Genomic DNA, 19574 nt, shown 5'->3' on the forward strand with positions numbered 1-19574 from the left:
CCCCCCGGTAATGCTAAGCTCCAAAATTAAGTTGAAAATGTGAAAATGAAGCAGGAAGTAACTCAGGAAGCAACCAACAGTCCAACTCAAGATTAACGCTTTGATCTAGGACTTTTGAGTGCAGTGAAAAGTTTACCCTCTTGAGCCTTAATTAGCTTGGAAAACAGCTGACGTTTATGGTCTAGAAGTATCACCAATTCAGTGTGAGTTTCTGGAGCACAGCGTCAGGAAAGAGTAGATATCCTTAGGGTGCTGCACGATCTGTCCCTAAAATTAATTGAAGGGCAAGCCTAATGAAGCTATTCAAAACAGGATATGGTGAAACACAGAGCACTCCCTCTTCAAATAACTCCCTCCTGCTTCTACATATCTCTATGTTCTCTAYCAAAATAAATAGCTTTGGCTGCTTGGAATTGAGAGTGCCGCTAGTGCTGCATTTTCCATTTTGGTTTCTGGATTACATTGGCTATTAAGTACTGGAGACCGACTTATCCTATATAGATTTTGATCTGTCTTATCTTTTTGTTCTTTTCCCATTTCAGGTACTATCTCAATTGTTATTCACCACTCCTGTTTACTTAGATGAAAATTCAGGGAGGTATTGGACCATTATTTCTTCAGGAGTGTGAGGATTAAACCTGCTCCCATGTTGCAATACTAAACTCACTTACAGTTGCACCCTGTTCCAGACTTATCAACATGCTGAAAAATGTCTAGCTCAGCAGTGCTGCAGCCTGCATAAGGTATCTTGCTCTTGTATTATCTGGAAGTCCAAAAAGCTGCATTTTGTGAGATTTCTGATACACAAGAGAGTCAAAAAGGTGCTGATTAAAGTAAGAACATACCTAAAAGTTTCTCTTGAATAAATCTGAACTTATACTTCCTATCTTAGCAATAAGCGGAAGAAATTTGCTATAGTTTATTATTACTAACGTTTCTTAAATATATTAGCAGTTCTAAGAAATTATTATATAACTGTAAGAAAGGCCTCTCCCAAACACAATCTAAGCTTTGGGAGTTAAGTCCAGTTTGTCATTTCCACAAGCAGCATTCCAGTAGCTATTTCATGGATAACATTTTAAGCCCAAAGCCRAAGGAATAATTACATTTTGGTGGGATATCATTTCTGGTGGGAGGGAGTTGCACAGCAGGGGACAATCCTCCTCTTGTTTAGCTAGGAAAGTAAAAGCACTGAGATTTGATCCAGGATTGCAAATTCAACTATACAAAACCGTGAGATTTAAAAAATAATATTCACTGTTCTCAGTCTTTAAGATACTGATGATGGTTTGTTTTTTTGTTTTGCATAACTAGAGTGAAAAAGAAATGCTGATATATAATCACGTTTCTTCAGAGCCTAAAGAAAAACTTGCAAAATTTGGAGATTCATTAATGAATCGTGAGAACTGACAATGCTGTGTTGCTCAGATAACATTGAAGAAGCCTGTAAGTTGGATTCCTCCAAAGAAATTTACCCCCTTTTTTTTTTTTTTTACTGTTCTCCATCAGCTTTCTGAGGAACTTGTATACCATAACTAGCTTGTATATCTATAATGAGGAAATGAAGATGGAGGTTAACATTAACCAAGAGGCCAGAGTATCTTGCGATGTGTCAGCCATCATGATGATAATTTCAAAGATGTCCTAGTTCCTTAGGGCTCCAARTCATCACCACACAAGTCAGTATCAGCACTTGAACTTTGAATTGCACCCTTCCAACAAAGCTAAAGGCTATCTGCAATTATAAGAGACTTAAACACTCTCAGAATATAAATTATAAATGGATAAAAATTTAAGTACCTTGCAGCTAACCACACAAGTATTACCATTTGAGGTTTATTCTAAATATGAATTATAAAGAAAGTTAATTTTTCTATTCTGAATTTATTAACCTCATACCTTACACACATGAACTACAATGAAAGTTAATTTTTATGCTCTGAAATTACTGACTTCCCACAGTTACCTATTGAACATATAATATTGATATAGGAAAAAGGAGCAGATTGCACTCTGAGGATAGGCTATGCCGTTGACTGACATCTATGACTTTTATGGCCGTCAGTTATCTATGACTTGCTCCCATGACTGACTGTATTAGGGGCTTATATTGGAAGAATAGTAGGAAGCTTGTAACTTTCAAGGACTGTCAAAGTCTCAAAGGACTTTCATTGCTATACCAAAAGCTGAAGGGGCAAGAGCTGGATGTGAAGGCAGTGGTTAGTATTCTTCTTATATTTTTTTAGTTTTACTTCAGAGTCGCTTGGGATACAGGCCTGAACATTTGGAAATGTTAATCTGGAAATTCCATAGCATTTACACTTTCTACTTCTGGTACTCAGTCCAGTCTCAGTCCAATGGAGAACTTGCAGGTTTCCAGCTTCCTCAACTTCCTGCTTCCCCTTTTACCTTTCTCATTTCAACCCTTATATGCTGCTACCTTCTGAGCAAGGCACAAGTGTGTATGCAATTAAGAGTTCCACAGTGTTAGCCCAGTAGTTTCCTGTAGCTGCATACTATGGTATATTTTCTATAATTTCACATAGTTCAAATTAGATAGAGAATCAATAGGGGAGTTTGAGAATGATCTAGGTAATCTATGCAATATTTCTCCTTTTTTTTCCTACTTATATATCTGAATATATATCAAGAACAAAATTCAGGAGAAAACTAGTAATCTGAAATTTCTTCCTTAAATGTTTTAAATGCCACTTTATGTTTTCCCTCTTTACCTAAGCTTGTCATACACATTCTTCTTCCTAATATATTTCTGAAGAATGGTTTATTTTTACTATATACATATATATATATATGTATATATATATGTATATATATATATATATTCTTGTCCCTGTGCAGTCCTTCACAGTATGTTCCAGTAGAGGAAGTAGGCCATATTTTAATAATCTCCACCTTGCCCATTCCAGTTTATCCACTCTCAGCTATATATCTTATAATGCCTACTTCAGTCATGCCAAGCTCACATTTTTCTGCAATGAGTGTAAGGTCCTGCTGGCAGGCACTGCCTTCTGAATCTGAAGTAGGGCTCTTATTCTTAGTTGCAAATGTCTATATTGTTGTTATTGACAATGGTAGATTTGTACAGTCTAATCAGTGGTGCCAGTAAATGTATTTAATGCATTCCTCTTGATGAAAGTGAAAATCTGGAATGTACATGGCCTAATTTAATTTTAAAACTGCAGATTTTAGAGTATAAACACATACTATACAAGCACCATCTTTAGTAGATGGTCTGCTCTATGTGTTAGAGAGGCTTTTGCACAGACTGCCATAAAAGGATATAGTGACTGTGGTGAATAGGTGAATCTTGTTCTTAAAATTTGGACTACAGTTAGTCCAGGAGCTTTCCAGTGACTTTCTACTGTTGCCTGCAGCGTGTCAGCTATGGTTTGTCAAATGACAGCTTGTACTGAGCACCTTACACGGCATGAATATTAAATTAATCCTTGTCCCCAAGGCTTCAGAGAGCACAGAAATGGGTAGAAAGCAGTGAGACTAGAAGCAGTCCCTTCCTGTATTCCTACATATAAGTTAAAATTTTAACATAATGGTTCATCATTTACCATCTGCCTAATGTTCTAAACCCTTCTAGTAAGAGTGTGATATTCATCTACTCCCAAGGGATACTGACAAGCAGAAACAAAGACAGTTGTCCTACATCACAAATTCTCTTTGAGCCGCCTTTCTTGTGAACCTGAGGMCTTTATATAGGGGGATTCATCTGTACTTTTTTTGCTGGCCATGTGTGTTAATTCTTCTCATAACTTATCTGTAGATACAGCTTCTTTGTTCTATTCAACACTCACTTGTGATGAAGTTTTTGAAAGTTAGTATAGTAAATGGTAAATTTTTCTTCTTTTCAAACTTTGACTACCAACCTATTTGCTGTGTGCTTCCCAAGATGCTGGTTGTAGAACAAATACCCTGACCTGCTGACCTGCTGTATGGGGTCTAGCCACTTCCATGTTGTAACAGGTCTGCTATTCTACATGTTTTGAATTAAATCATTTTCTAATGGAACACAGAAGTGCTGCTACCCACAAATCTATTTAAATGGTATCTTTTGGCTCAGTTCAGCGTTGGTCACTTTGCAACCATACAGCAGTTCAACAGGACCCAATCTGATGTTGTGGTTTCTGCTGTGTTAAAAAATGAAACCATGAAATGTGACTCAGGTCGAAGAAGATCTTTATTGAGCTCTCTATGTCACTGTAGAGAGACTGCAAAACAGTTTAATGGAATCTGAAAAATCAATCAGCTAGCAATCTGCCCTGTGTTTGATAGCATGATACTACAACTTTATATTTCTCTCAAAATCTCCTGTTATTTCTGAAATATGAATCTCCTGTAGACAGATAATATTTCCTAAAGAAAATTCAGTAAAATTTCTAAGTCACTGTGAATTGAGTGGATTGATAGGACCAACACTACAGTTTCTGGTCCTCTACCATTAGAAGACTTTTTCTCTGCTATGACTGTAATAATAGTCTTAGTAATCCTATGAGAGCAATGCCCTACTTTCGAGAATGTGTTCTGTAAACAATGACACAAGAATAGTTTTTTTTATCTCGCTTGTATACTGTGCTCTCAAGTACAGAACACTGTTCCAATTCCTCATTATATAGTAACRTACATTTGGTGAAAGTGAATGCTTGCTTGATTTCCTTCTTCAAATGAGAAGGTGGCATGTTATTTGCCGTTAGTCAAAGTATTGGTTATTGACTAGCCTTAGTGAATTTATGTATATCTAGATCTTTTTTAAAGGTACCAGTTATGGAGAATCAGGTTATTTACCAACAGTGTGTATTTACCTCAAGTGACTTCATAATTTGAAGAAGAAAACACCACATGTTCACAGAGATTATGCCAGCATTAAAACATCACAGAGGATTTTGGTAACCAGTGTTAATTTCTCATAACAAATGAAATGATGATTGGGATGATGGAAGCAGAAACATCAGTTTCAAGCTGTTTCCCAGCAATAGATTACCAGCCATTTTGTCAACATAAATTGAGTTTGTAGAAGATAGGCATGACATTTTCCTTCTTAGGTTGGCCAAGAGAAGTATAGAAGTGCATCTGATAGTGCACCCACATCTGAATTAAAGGAATGTAAGCTTAAAGAAAAACTAAGATCAGAAGCCATGATGAGAAGGAGGGAGAGGATGAGACACCGGGAAGAGGTGAGCCTCTGGAAAGTTAGAAGTACCCAGCATGTTAGGTGACGTTTTTTAGAGATGCTAAGAATCTGCAATTCCCATTGGCTTAGTCGATTAGACGTTGTTTCACAAATGTGCTCAAAATCTGTAGCTACATTCCCATGTAAAAATACGTGACTATCAGATTCATTAGTTCAAGAATCAACATCATCTGTAATATTAGAAGAAAAATCATCAGGAAACTAATAATCTGTACTATACTATGATTTATGACTCTGATGTGGCATGTTGTGGGACGTACTGGTCTGTAGCAAAGTCCTAGTCTGTAGTTCAAGGCCACTAGACCTGTTTCTAAATCTTTTTTCAGGTGATGCTTAGAGTTAGATTCTCAGATGAGAGAAAGGATGTGTCATTTTCAAGAGAAGATACTGCTTTTGACAGATGTATGAGATGTTAACTATTTGCCTCAGCTTTGTTGGAGGAACAGTGTGCACATATAGTACAACTGAAGTAAAACTCAAACTTCTTGATCAATGACTCACTTGATTAGCAAGGCTTCTATGCATAATGCGGAGTTGTGATACTGACGTTACAAAGTGACTCTTCTAAAGCCTTCCCACAAAATATAATCATGCTCTTACTGACAGCACCTTTATTCCATTGAAGGAGCTCAGTGCATTTCACAACCATTAAGCCTGCCAATGAAATAGTTAAATATCATTATCCCATTTTTCTAGATGAGGCATATAGAGATTAATGACTTGCTCCAGTCGCACAGGAAATTGGCAACAGAGCAAAGAATAGACTGCAGCTCTCCCAGCTCTCCTGCCTATGCTTTTGCTTGTAAAATAACTCTTTATACCCAAAAGAAGAAACACTCTGAGCTTTGGAAGAGCAGTACTAATGCATGAACTGAAAAGATGGAATACTGAGTCAGTGAAAGAAAAGAAGTAAAGCAGCTCTGCTTATCCTCTACTAGTATAATGGAGGAAATGAGCTATTGTTGGTATAGGAATGCTCCTAAGTAAAGACAGTTGGTAAAGAATGCAAAAGTCTGAGACCTGAATTTGAAGAAGGAGAGGGGAGGGAAGAGGATTTCAGCACATTGATGCAGCCCCCATCTCCAGAAGTGTAACATGATCAGCAGAGAAGAAACAGGTGCTAATCTGGGCTTTTGCCCTGAACATCCCAATTCATTCTTCATCTTCTTGATTGGCTGTGTCTGAGTCTCACCATTTATGTTCAAGCTGAGAAAATGTATTGTGTTCATTGTCTTCTGTGTGCGTCACATGCGATGATGGTGTTTTTTTCTCTTTCATGGTGTGGGGGAAAAGATACAGGCGTTTTTGTGGCCCATCCAGAAATGGTATCTGTGCTCACTCTTTTACTATATGTGATGAAGCCAGTGCTTAACTGCTGACTCATGGGGCTTGCATCCAGTTTCCCAATTTACAGYTTAATGCAGATGAAAGAATAATGTGTGTCTCCTGCCTTGGCCAGCACAGCTAACCTCTCCTTATAGGCTGACCAGTCTTCCACAATCCGTAGTGACTGTTTTGTTGTTGACCTCGTCTTTTTGCTTCAGAGTTGTTCACAGTATATATGGTCTGTCATGTTGATAAGACCTTATGAAAAGATACTGGCATACTGTGGAAAAATTTTTCTAAAATGCATATTGAATGCAAGTTAACTTAACGAAAGTTAAAAGTAGATTGGATTACTAAAGCTATTTGTGCTATCAGATTCTTTTTGTCTTGTTTAGTTTCAAGATGTATAATTTAACAAATGTTTTTAAACAGTAAAAAAGAGAATATTTTATTGTTGTGTATACAAAACAGCTTTGATATAAGAGAGCCAAGGTATTTATTGAAATTCAGGAACAGAGCAAGTGAAGTATGAAAGATGAGAAGAAAATTCTTTACCTAAAACAATGTTTAAGCAGCTAAAAACATAAAACAAAGCTCCAGTTCTGCTTTAACAGGAAGAAAGGGATGTGCTATGTACTTAAATTTTGCACTTTGAACATCACCTAAACTATGTACACTAGTTATTTTAGCATAGAAGCACACAATGAAAGAACAACTTATGAAACTCATCACCTTAGTTAAAACAGAAATACACATAAATGCTTACAAATTAAAATACAACAGATTTTTATTGGAAAGATACTGTAAAAGTGAAATAGTTTAGCTTATGGCTTTTAATTATTTTAAGATTATTGTTGCTGTTATTGGCTGTAAGACTTGTAACCTTCAAGGATTAAATCTGTGGTATTACAGTGTATACATTGTGTGCTATTCATGATTTGTCTGCGCACGTGTGTGCACACACATACTGACATGAGCTGTGTGAAACTTTGAACTGTCTGATAGGCATTGCTAGAAAAGGAAAGTGGATTTTGTAAGTGTAGGAGTAGAAATTGGGAGTTTTACATCAAAGGAGTCTATCAGGAGGAATTCCTGGCAAAAGTGGAATCAAAATAAAATCCAGGAGATAATCAGGAGTCCTAAATGAAACAGCAGGAAAGCCGTTACCAGGATTCGTGCTCAGTGTGACTCCCACCTGGGCCAACACCTTCTTCAGAAAAGATTAGGATAGAAGGTGATACTCATGAAATCTTAAAAGATGATGGCCTACACAGAGAAAAGGGTTGAGTGAACTATTCAGGGAGTGTCACCGAGTGCTGACAAGAACTGACACATACTATGAATGGCAGCAGACTTTCTGTATGACCTTGGTCGAGTCACTTAATCCCTCTCTGATTTGATTTTCTCATCTGTAAAATTAGGTAGTAATAATAATACTTCACTGCCTCAGAAAGAGCTGCGGGGATTACTTCATTATTGTTTGTAAGGCATGTTCAGAGACTAATAGACAAGATCCAGTTGAGGTGTTACTATTTATTGTTGGAAACCTGCACAATATCAAACATCTTGTTGATCATGCTCTAGAAAATATATTGTTAACTGGCTATTCCTTGGAGATTTGATTTTACCAGAAACCACATGAGCCCATCATTCCTTCCCTCATTCCTCTCCTTTCTTTATCATAGAATCATAGAATTGGTAAGGTAGGAAGGGACCTCTGGAGATCATCTAGTCCAACCTCCCTGCTCAGCAGGGTCACCTAGAGCATGGTAGACAGGGTTGCATCCAGGCAGGCCTTGAAGATCTCCAGAGAAGGAGACTCCACAACCTCTCTGGCCAACCTGGTCCAGTGCTCCGTCACTCTCACACTGAAGAAATTTCCTCTCACAGTCAGGCGAAACTTCCTGTGCTTCAGCTTCTGCCCATTGCCTCTTGTCCTGTCACACAGGGCAACTGAAAAGAGTTTGTCCTCATCCCCTTGACACCCTCCCTTCAGGTACTTGTGCACATTGATACATCCCCCCTCAGTCTTCTCTTCCCCAGGMTGAACAGGCCCAGCTCTCACAGCCGTTCCTCATAGGGCAGATGCTCCAGCCCTCTGATCATCTTCATAGCCCTATGCTGGACTCTCTCCAGTAGCTCCTGTATTCAAGTAGTTTTGCATATGTTGGTAGGAAAAATGAGACCACCTCTCTGCCTAAACTTTCTATTGGGTTGTGGCTTCAGAGAAGTGGATCCTAAGTGTCTGAGTTGATTTTGAGGACCAAAGGACCTTCTACTAGTGTGAGTATCTCCCTCTTGGCCTAAGTGATTCTTAGAAGCTGCAGCTCTATGGTTATTAATACCAGATCAGTTCACTGTTTGATCGCATATCTGTGCAAATTTCATGGGGATCAGGTATGGACATGCAACAACCTTTTTGTCAAATTAACCAAAATTAATTTTGTCTATCCAGTCAGAATTTTTTGAATGTACATCAACAAAGTGAATTTATACCAGCTGGTATAGCTCTACTGTTTTTAACCCAGTACTGTTGGATTGCTGGACACTTCAAAGCTAAACATGTATCGGTGAACCATAGTATTGAAGTATTCTGGATCCACAGATTCAAATTACAGAGATTGTCAATAATTCTAGTAGGTGGTATGTCTAAGAACGTTTAGCTTCCCCATGACTGTAAAAGCAATGAATTTTGATTGTTAATATTAAGGCTCCAGGTTTCATTTGGACTGTATATGTCTGTAGTCACATCCCTTTTCTATAATATGTTTTCCATTCTATAAATAGACTTTTAAATTCTTTATTTAAATCTGAGTATAGAGTCTGGGAGTCTGGTAAATAACCAACAAATGGTAGTTAATCAGAAGTGACTGTGGCTCATATGAAGTATTGCATATGTTTGCAGCTACACCCAAACACTCACCTTAAAAGCACATAGGGACAATACTATGTGTTAGCTTGCACAATGCATGAGATAGGATAACGCAATGTTAATATGTCATTGCTGTTCTATTTGCTGCTCCTGTCAGTTTTTCTCCTGAGCAGCTTGTAAGTACGTAGTATTGATAAGCTATGCAGTCTTTTTCACCTTCATCTCTATGCATTCCCTTTGTGTTCTTTCATAGTTAAGTGAAACTTTTTTTTTTTTCCTCCAAACTCACAAATTCTCATGTAAGGCTCTAAGTGACATCATCTAACTAACACTTTCAGGGTGTGGGCCATTATTGTTATTTATAGAGCACCAGACCTAGGAAGATGTTGGCGGATCTTAAATCGGACCAGAAACATGCTAACATTAATAAAGACAAGAAATTAAAGAAAACAAGGAGTAGAAATATTTTAATACAGGAGAAAAGAGAACTTTCATACCTTCTTTTCTTTTTTTCTAGAAAAACAAAATATAAATTACTGCTTTGCTAAATTATCTTAGCTGCACGTTTTTTGAGAGTACATTTAATTTATTTAAATGTACACATTATACTGTGTGTATTTTAGTTGGTTCTCATAAAGCACAGTTTTAATGTAATACATATTGCTTTGAAGAGCAATGTACTTAGCTGTAGCCAGAGCTGTTCTGAGCAATAAGGAATTCTAGTGTATGTGTGCTGATGTATCTTTAAATAGAGTATTAAAGCATTGAACACAAAGTATTAATGTTGACTTGTAGAAAAAAAATATGGCTATACTTAGGTATATAGTTAGGTCTTAGAAATAGGATGTAAGTATTGACAAACCAGTATAATGCAGTTACTGAAGAAATACTATTAACTGTATCTTTCCATATAATCATTATGATAAAATTCACTAAGCCTAGTAAGATTCAGCAGTAAATTTAGCCTACAGAAAATGTTTAAAAATAAAACAACTTCAGTTGAGTACTTTCAAGTATTAGAAAGTATGCTGCAGGATTGTAGGAGTTATGACATCTTTTTAATAGCCTTAATATTGTACATCGAATAAACCACTGGATATAAAATGTAGGATATAAATACTGTTTTAAATTGCAGAAAAATCCTTTTGATTTTAAATATCTTAGGAAAGTAAACTTAATTTTTAACATTTATAAGGAACTTTTCTTGGCCTTCCCCCTTTGAGCACAGAGAAAACAACTGGGAGAGCTTGGTATAGTAACTGGCACTTAAGAGGAAGCAAGGATGTTTGATGATAATTCTTTTCTTTGTCAAATTATGGAAAATAGTGTTTGGAAGAAGTAATTTGTTTTTCTCCCTTCCTAGCCATTTCTGGTGTTTCATAGAGTCAGTATGGTGTTCTCAATGGAAGATATGTATGATTATAATCTAACTTGTTCGTATCCTGAAACTGACCTTTAACGATATGGGTATATAAAGTGATTAATGTTTTATTTGACCTACGTGTTTGTATACAACCTTGCTCTTGAAACAGTATATTTCCGTAGTCTTGTGGATCACGTTCTAGAATTTGCATTTTTTTTGTGCACTTTCTCTGGAACAGTTTTGGAGTGCTGACTGTGTTACCATTCATTTTCTCCCAGAGCTCCCTTTGTATCAGAGCAAATAGATTATCGGCTTTGCTGCAAAGTCCAAGGCTCAGCAACRTAGAAATACTACATACTGGAAACATCACAGCAGTTTGATAAGGATATCAAACACTGGTGAAAATAATCCTTTCAGCTTTTACCTTGAATTTTTTTGTTTATTTTGACATTAGTTGAAGATTTGTTATGCTTCCTAGCATTTCCAGTTGCTATGTATTTTACCAGTTTAAAAAGACTTTTTAGTGTAGAAGTTGCAGAGAGCATGCTGAAGGTTTTGGTCTCCCTGAAGGTGACAGCTGCGAATCCTGGGGTCGGTGCAGACAAAGGAAACAAAGGGCTGTGCCACAGGCTACTTGCTCTAATTTGGTATAAACAGCTTTTGGTAGAAACAGTATCTCTAGAAAACTCTGCTAGGATTTGTAGTCCCTCCTTCAAGGAGGTACTCTTTTGCTTAGGTGAGTAGCTGGCTTTCTTTTCTTCTACCACCCAGCTTTTAAAGTTTCCATTCTCTGTCCAGTAGGAATCTTGTTCCTCACGGATTTCTGGACTCCACCCCTCTCCCATGTTCCCTGGCTTGTCCCTAAAATCAATTGACACCTTTCGCTGCACAGGTCTAGTGTGATTTTTTTTTTCTTTTTTAAGAAAGATTTGCCAACATGAGTTGCCACACAGTGAGAAAATCTCAAGCAAAAATGTACCTAGGAAATCCCAGACAAATAAGCACTGGCAGCTTTCCAAGCACCAGGGAAGTCCATATGCATATAGCGTAGAGCTGATCTGCATGCACTTGTACAGTAGTTTCAGTATGTAGTAAACTTTGAAATCAGTTTCACCAGAGTGAGGAAGTCACCATTAGTTATTTAATTTACAATCTCAGTATTTATTATAATTTATGATCTCAAAATTATCCTCACAAGTGTGAAGCCTAAAAAATTTTTAGTTGGCAGCTCAGGAATATAGGTGTATTATTACTATATCAGTGTCTTCTGGTTCTTTTAGTGGAAATAAATAATAATAAATAAATTCCTTTGAAATAAACCACAAACATTATGTTGTGTATGAGCTAAGACACCAGATTTACAAGCCCCGTGTTGTAGGCTATAGGTCTGAGTCTTCACCTGCTTATTCAGTGTAGTATTTTGTCAGTGTTATAGGCAGCATAAACATACTGCTTATCCTATCTGTGCTTCTTTATAACGTTACCAAGACTGTAGCAATTCGTGGTCTGTCATTTATATACCTGCATGTCAAACCAAATGCTCGTGCAGTACTCAGTGCTGCTCAGAGCTGACTGGAATGATAGCTCTGATCACRCAGTCACCAGTCACTATCTTCTAGCTGGTAGTGGAGGCATCGCAGCCTTTCTGCGGGCATTTAGTCTTTACAGAGGCACTAATCTTTATGCAAGAAAGATCTTGTATGTATGCGTTTGTAAGATCCCSTTCTTTGTTTATTTGCTTCTAATGTGATCAGTTGGTACTGCATTTTTATTTGATTTATTTGACTACATTGTCAGTATTATTGCATTTGTGGTATGTAGCCTTCATTTGTGTTGCTATTCATGATGTTGGTATCAGTGCTAATTTTGGTGGTACCATAAGGAGAGGAAGATTACTTACTATCTGTAACTACYCACTGTGGAAGAGATTATAGTGTCTTTCATAATTAAATAATGTAAATAACATATTTCTCACTAATTAAAGCTGATTAACTGAAAGGGAATTCAATTAGTTAAATACATTATTTTTTTAAAAAAATAATGTTCCTAAAATGCCGCCATCATTTTGAATTTCAAACACATTTTAAATGTGCTAACATAAAGAAGCTGAAGAAGCTTTTTGTGATGGTCTTTAGTTCATAGATTTCTCGGTGTGCCTGGTTAAACAGAAGTGTCAGTTGTATGTTGTCCTGCCCTTTTCCCAATCTTCAACAGAGAATTTATGAAAATACTTTTGAAGAAAAAAACAGTTTTGCTGTTAATGCAAGTCAGATRTAATAACTTCACATGGTTGCCACAAGGTACAGGAGATAAGGAAGCCTCGTTATGGTGATTTGAATTTTCCATGTCTTTTCCAACCGTGTTACGAGAGTGAAAAGCTAACAGCAGAATACTCTGCTGTCAGGCGGAATAGACTTGTATAGAATACTTAATCTGCTTACAAAATACCAGTAAGGCTTTTTGTATCGCGTAATTGTGTCGATCGGAATAGGCGTATTCGTTCAGGCTGTCCCTCTGGAGAAGCCTTTGCTATGGCCTCGGCGTGGCTGGAGGTGAGAGGCGCGTGAGTCATGGGTGAGGAGCGCCGGGCTTCGCCCATCCCGTCCCGTCCCGTCCCGTCCCGTCCTGTCCCGTCCCGCCGCGTCCCGGCTCCAGGCAGGGCCCGTCTCATTGGCTGCGCCCGGGCCCCGCCTCGGCTCCCATTGGCGGAGCCGCTCGCCGCCTCCGTCTCTTCTGGGCCGGGAGGCCGCGCTGCCGGCCGCAGCGCTCCCACCGACCGCGGAGGCGCCGGAGGATGCCTGCTCGCCAGCCCTCCGTCGAGAAGGTGTGTGGCGTGGGAGGTGGCGGGACGGCCGTGCGCTAGCTGGGGGGACTCCTTCTCAGAGGCAGAAGGGTGATGGCGGTTCTGGAACATGTAGGAGGAAAACACTTAAAAAGAGTGGGGTTGGAAAGGGGAATGGAGGACTGGACCTGAAATCATTGGCAAAATGGATTGCCAAGTCCTCGTTTCTCAAACTGCAGATAAGTTCTCACAATATTAATTAAATTCTCTATATTTAAAGGCTTGTAGGACAACTTTTGTCTCTGTTCAGAAGTTTACCCAAAGCTTTGGAGAAGCAAACCACCAAAATATCTGTTCCTGAGTCCACTAGGCTTTGAACAGGATAGGGTTAAATAACTAAATAGCACCCAAGGGATAATTGTTTGCCTGAAATCTTATTAAACTGCTAAGTGTGGAATAAGATTCCCAATGTGGAAGCTTGGGTACTACAAAGATGAGGGCCATGTAGGCTCGCTAGAAGAAGGGATTATATTAGAAAATAGGAAACAYACTAAAGTTTTTCCATCTTACGAAAGCATCGTAGACTCAGGTGCAACTGGCTATTCCTGAAGATACCATTGACTTTTCATAACTATATCCACTTATGAACTTGCAGATAATGTTTATGTACAAAAATTCCCTATATTTTTATTTCATGAACTCTTAATTTTGGAGGCGGTTATATATATTTTCTATGGAGAAAAGTTTAAATGTGTGATGCAAGTTATTGTGTTTGCATTGAATATGTACTGGAACTCAGTTTCCATGGAAATTATTTTCTCTTTCTGCTTCACATATGAACTTGGAATTTTATAAGATGCCAGTGTTTCTTCTTCACCTTAAATCCAGTCCCAAAGGATGGTGTGATTAGTCTTTTAAGACTATCCTTTAACTGCTAAGTCAGAAGGCTAGTGCAAAGCTAAGGCATCTCAGCCATGTTACAACTTGCTGCACTTGTKTTTCTTGCTCCCTTTTAATCAGAAAAAGAGGAAAAAAGAGGTTTCAGCCTGATTTTCTTTCATTGCAGAGTGCAGTTCTGCAAGATTTTTCCGATCACAGCTGAGCTAAGGATTCCATACTTTGAAATAGAGCATCTAATTAAAACAGAGATTTTACTCCTTAACCATGAGTCAGACAAAGATTTCAACAACGCGTAGACTACTTCATACTAAATCGCTGTTTACCACAGCAGTTAATGTAATAGCACCCACATGCTGTATTTAACATTTAATTAGACATGGCCCATGTCAAAATAGTCACAAGAGGCTGGATAACCGCACCCAGYGGACTGATACTCAGATGTAATGCTTACGAGGATCCCATTTAAATGGCATTTTCATGAGACTTTTGGGAGGGATAGTCTCCATGTGTTTTAAAGACATGATAATTTGTTTGTATAACTTTCCTGATTGCTCATTACACTTACTGATTGTGACACTGCACCAACCTTCATCATCTTCCTATAGGAAATCTTTCAACATACGTTTCACAGTCACCTGTTTTATTAACTATTGGCACAGTGGCTTTTTCGAAAGGTGTTAAAGTTCAGATCAGAGTTAAGCCTATGTGTGTTTGCATTAGCATTCTGCAGTTTTTCCCCATGCTTCCAGGTGCTTCTGTTACTTGTTTCATTAGCATATATAAATCCCAATGGTCTTAGGTATTGATACACGAGATAAACAGGTAGACAATACAAATCAGATGTATGTTGTGTTTGAAATGCTTTAAAAAATCTCAAGCAAGTATCTCCATTCACTCTGATACAACCTATTGTGTCACACCAGCATTCCAGTGGCAGACAGACACAAGGAATAGAGAGCGCTGTAAAGTACTTGTTTATCAGTGTGTTGGTATCTTTAATTAGGACAGTAAAATATTCATAAGATTTAGTGGTACAAATTTCATGGTGCCATAGATGATGTTTAGACTTGGAACATTGGCCATAAAATCTGGTAYTAAATGCCCATGAGTACTGCTGGGAAACATTTTCTTTTCTTCTTTGAAAGAATTTACAGTTAGTGTCAGCACAAGTGAATTATACAGAAAGTCTTTTTTCTTTCCTAACTTCTTCCTCTGCTAACAATTCTTGAAGACTAGACACATTTCAATCCTGCCTCTTACTTATTTTTGTGAATTCCTGTACTGAGCGTAGTTTAATCTTAACCAATGTGAAACATACACTAACAATTTCGYATCTCTTTATTAGTCTATATTTTAAAATTGTTAAGAAGTTCCAAAGGACTTCCAGGAAGTCTTTTGTTAAATCCTTTGGAAAACAAATGTTTTGAAAAGCCTCTAAGAGTTTTCTAGCAGAGTTAACAATAGATGTTGTGGCTGTCTCATGGAAGTGGCAGTAGAGGAAGGAGACAAAACAGAGTGTGCCAATCATGGTTATACCTATAAGACCCAGTTTGCAGAACCARCTCTTGTGTCTTTGTTAGGTCTTGAATGAAAAAGGATCTGAACTAAAAATATTCACTCAACAGCATGGTGATTTGATTGAAACCTTTTACTAAGCCCTAGTACTGCACACACAATTGTCATATATTGCTGTTRCGTAACTAGAGAATATTTACTTCAATTATTAATTCAGTATTTAAGAGGAAATATTTATGTTATTTATTGCACTGTTCTGTAAAGTGTATAGGTTTTTTATTTTAAATCATTTTCTTCAAAATATATGAATGCAATGAAAGCCAAGCTTTCTAGATTTGCAATATTTCCAATGGCAGTATTCTGGGGAAAGGAAGGTATTTGTCAACCGTGATAACTACTAAAAAGAAGTTACTATAAACTGTATGTCCTATTTTTTTCCACAGATGAAGGGACATTCCTGCTTCGTTTTTTTGCTTTGTGGGATATTTTTGCCCAGAATCCTTGGTTTTCCGCAGGCAAATAATTCAATTGATTGTGATTCTCTGTTACCAAACTATGAAGCTGAACCACAGACATCTGCACCACCGTACATTATTGCAGTATCTTTTGATAACTTTGAACCAGGAAATGAAATCCAAGGTAAATAGTCTGGATGATGTTAAATCTTTATCTGCATGTCCAAAAATTACTAGTCTTCCTCAGAATTTCCCCTATTTTCTTCACAGTGTAACTAAAATGTATTCATTTTTTCATTCYCTTTTGTCTATACCTGAGATATTCCTTTTTTGGAGTAGTTCCTTTTTTAAATGTGCTTTCTATATGTGTATAAAATACATTGAAAACATACTTTCAGTTACTATAATTGAAAATTATATCAATTATACTAATTGAAAATATTTTTTCAATATTAAACTATTTTTTCTTTTTTTAATCTRATAAATATGGCTTAACTTCATGCTGTAATTTTTGTGACAAAATCAAAATCAAATAAACAACTGGCCAAACTGAACTGCATTATTTGTTGCTCTTTAACTTTGTATTTGCTCTTACATCTGGTCTCTGCAATACAAGGAGATTCCATTTATTAGGTAGTAATATGCTGTCATTTTACAGGAAACTAAAAATTCAGAATGCAGTATATGATGACTCAGAGTGGGGTATTTTGAGTCATGCTTGTAAGAGTTGCATCCCAGATTTTATCAAATTGCAGGAGGTGGAGTTACTGTGGCTTAAACCTGCTTTTTATCTTGCTAATCTTGAGTTGCTCTCTGGATGGAAAACCTTGTTTCTCCAAGCTGTCTATGATGCCATGTTCTCTTGGTGATGTGACTTTTTAGTGTTTTCTTTCTCCAGCTTTTTTGCTAGAATAAGCATAGGTGTGGAAGTGAGTTATAATCTGTCAGATTTCTGCTATTTTATCTCAGTAACTCAAAAAGAGCATTAATCACTAAGTAGCTACTGTCCTGTATTAGACCTGGAAGAAATTAGTTAACCAAGACTGAAGATTGATGGCAAATTGAAAGGTTAATTGTGCAAGCGTTCCTACATTGTCAAGGCATGGTTGGTTACCGCCTTGACTTCTGAGTCATTTCCAGTTTATTTTGTCCTTTATCTATTTATCTTTATTTTTAGTAGCTATACATGCTTTTGGGCAGAAACCATGATTCTGGGTATATTTGCTGAAGTACCTAATATTGGCATTACCTGAGAAAATTTATGGTAAATTATAACAAGTTTGATTATACCTCTTCAAATTTAATTTCAATTTGGATATACACAAAACATGAAGCTTTGCTCTTCCGTATTTTTCTGAGCTCCTTCAGTAACAAACTTTGAGTAAAATTGAGTTGATAATGATTGATTCTTTCATATTTAATCTAGGCCATGAGGGCCAAACTGCTTTGTTTTTATTTATCCTCTTGTAACCCATTCACAAGGAAAAGGTTCTTCAATTCAAACTTAGCCCAAAGTTGAACCTTTCTTTTGATACTGAGGTAGAAAAAATGCAATTCTCTTTCTTACATAGCTATTTTGGCTTTGAAAAGCCTAATTAAACAGAGAAAATAGATAAGCTTTTAGTCACTACAGCCATCAGGCAGTATTCTGAGCATGCATAAGGTAGCAAATCAGATTCATAAGAAAGTTCTTGTAACGTGGTAAAGCAGAATTACTCCTAAGTTGCCRGTAAATCATATATTTAATTTACAAATATATTTGGTTAACTACAAATACGTCTCCAAACATTTTTCTTTTCTTTATTGTCATTCTCTTGATAAGAACTTTAATAAACCCACAACATTTTTTAAAAAAACTGTAAAAGGTTTTAAGTTATTTCTGTATATGCAGTCTTGTGCTTTGGAAATTTATTATTAAATATTTAAGTGGTTTCAACTTACATTTTCCAAAATGTCTGTTTTCACAGTGACTTTAGAAGCCCTTAAAGATGCTGGGTTTAAAGGATTTCATCTACAAGCTCGAGAAGTGGAAGGAGATGTTCCTGTTGGTACTTTTAAAATTACAGATCCAAACACAAAAGGCTTGGATTGTCAGAACATGACGGTACGTGCTCACTCCTTGGAATACTTACTAAAGCTTATTTTCCTTTTAAATATGTTAATCAATGTTGATAAAGAGTGACCATTTGCTATGGCAAAATTATTTCATCAACAGAGATTAAACATTTAGACTTTCTTAAGTAGTATATGTATCTTTTGCATGAGGTACAAATCTAATGTGAAAGCTGCCTGGCACATTTTACAAGAATATCTGTGTTATGTTAATCCATTGTAGCGCAGTTTCCCTAATAATACAGGCAAGTATATACACGAAAAATTACTTTTCTATCTTATATAATTACATTTCTTTCTTTTTAATTGCAGAATTCAGCAGTAGGTCATGCAAATTCAGATGTGAAACAGAAAGTTACAACGACATGGATTGCACCACATGATACTGGAGATCTTCAATTTATGTAAATAATTGTTTTTCTTTTTTTAATCTTTAAAATTTATTTCCATGGGAAATTTTGTCATGAGTTTTTATCCGTTTCTCTTTCCTTGTAAGAGCAACTTCTGATTTTTTCATGTTGCCACAATTCTGTTCTGTTTCATAATTTGACATACCTTTTCCATTGTATCCATAAAATAACATGGTTTCCGTTTCAAGAYATTGAGAGTAACAAAGTCCCCCCGTCCTACTGACCCTAATATATGTAAATAATTCTGTTAAGCACAATGTTAGTAATGGATCTTTGCTGAATAACCTTTTCTTTTTTTACACGGTGACCTCTTTATGTACAGGAGCAGCAATATGAATGTAAATACTGAGTATTATTATACTTTCACTAATGAGTAAGTGAAATTCAGATTCTAACATTGTTATTGCTTACCACTTTTTCATTTGGAAGAGAGGAAGAATAACAGTTTGAGATAAAAATCCTTGAAAAAAAATTGAAACATCAGTTTATTCATTTTAGACAATATTATTCTAAATTGTCTTTGGTATACATGACTTGAGGATATGAGCTGTAACAGAAGATAGGTGTATGCTATGTTTTGTATTGCTTTACAAGCTTCAACTCTGCAAGAAAAGGTAA

At 36.8% G+C, this 19574-nt stretch overlaps 1 protein-coding gene across 1 annotated transcript in view; it reads left to right on the forward strand.

Annotated features, from left to right (window-relative positions):
* The window catches only part of LOC146596824 (ferric reductase 1-like), a 25095-nt gene extending 6141 nt beyond the window's left edge, over positions 1 to 18954 (forward strand). The window contains exons 2-4 of the mRNA XM_085303686.1: positions 16423 to 16618; positions 18402 to 18538; positions 18859 to 18954. Of these exons, the coding sequence (XP_085159812.1) occupies positions 16423 to 16618; positions 18402 to 18538; positions 18859 to 18954 (429 nt within the window). The remainder of the gene's footprint in view (positions 1 to 16422; positions 16619 to 18401; positions 18539 to 18858) is intronic.
* Positions 18955 to 19574: the final 620 nt, after the last annotated feature.

The sequence above is a fragment of the Rhea americana genome, unplaced genomic scaffold, assembly GCF_003343005.1.
Source record: "Rhea americana isolate MKP2758 unplaced genomic scaffold, rheAme1 scaffold_2, whole genome shotgun sequence".
NCBI classification, from domain to species: domain Eukaryota; kingdom Metazoa; phylum Chordata; class Aves; order Rheiformes; family Rheidae; genus Rhea; species Rhea americana.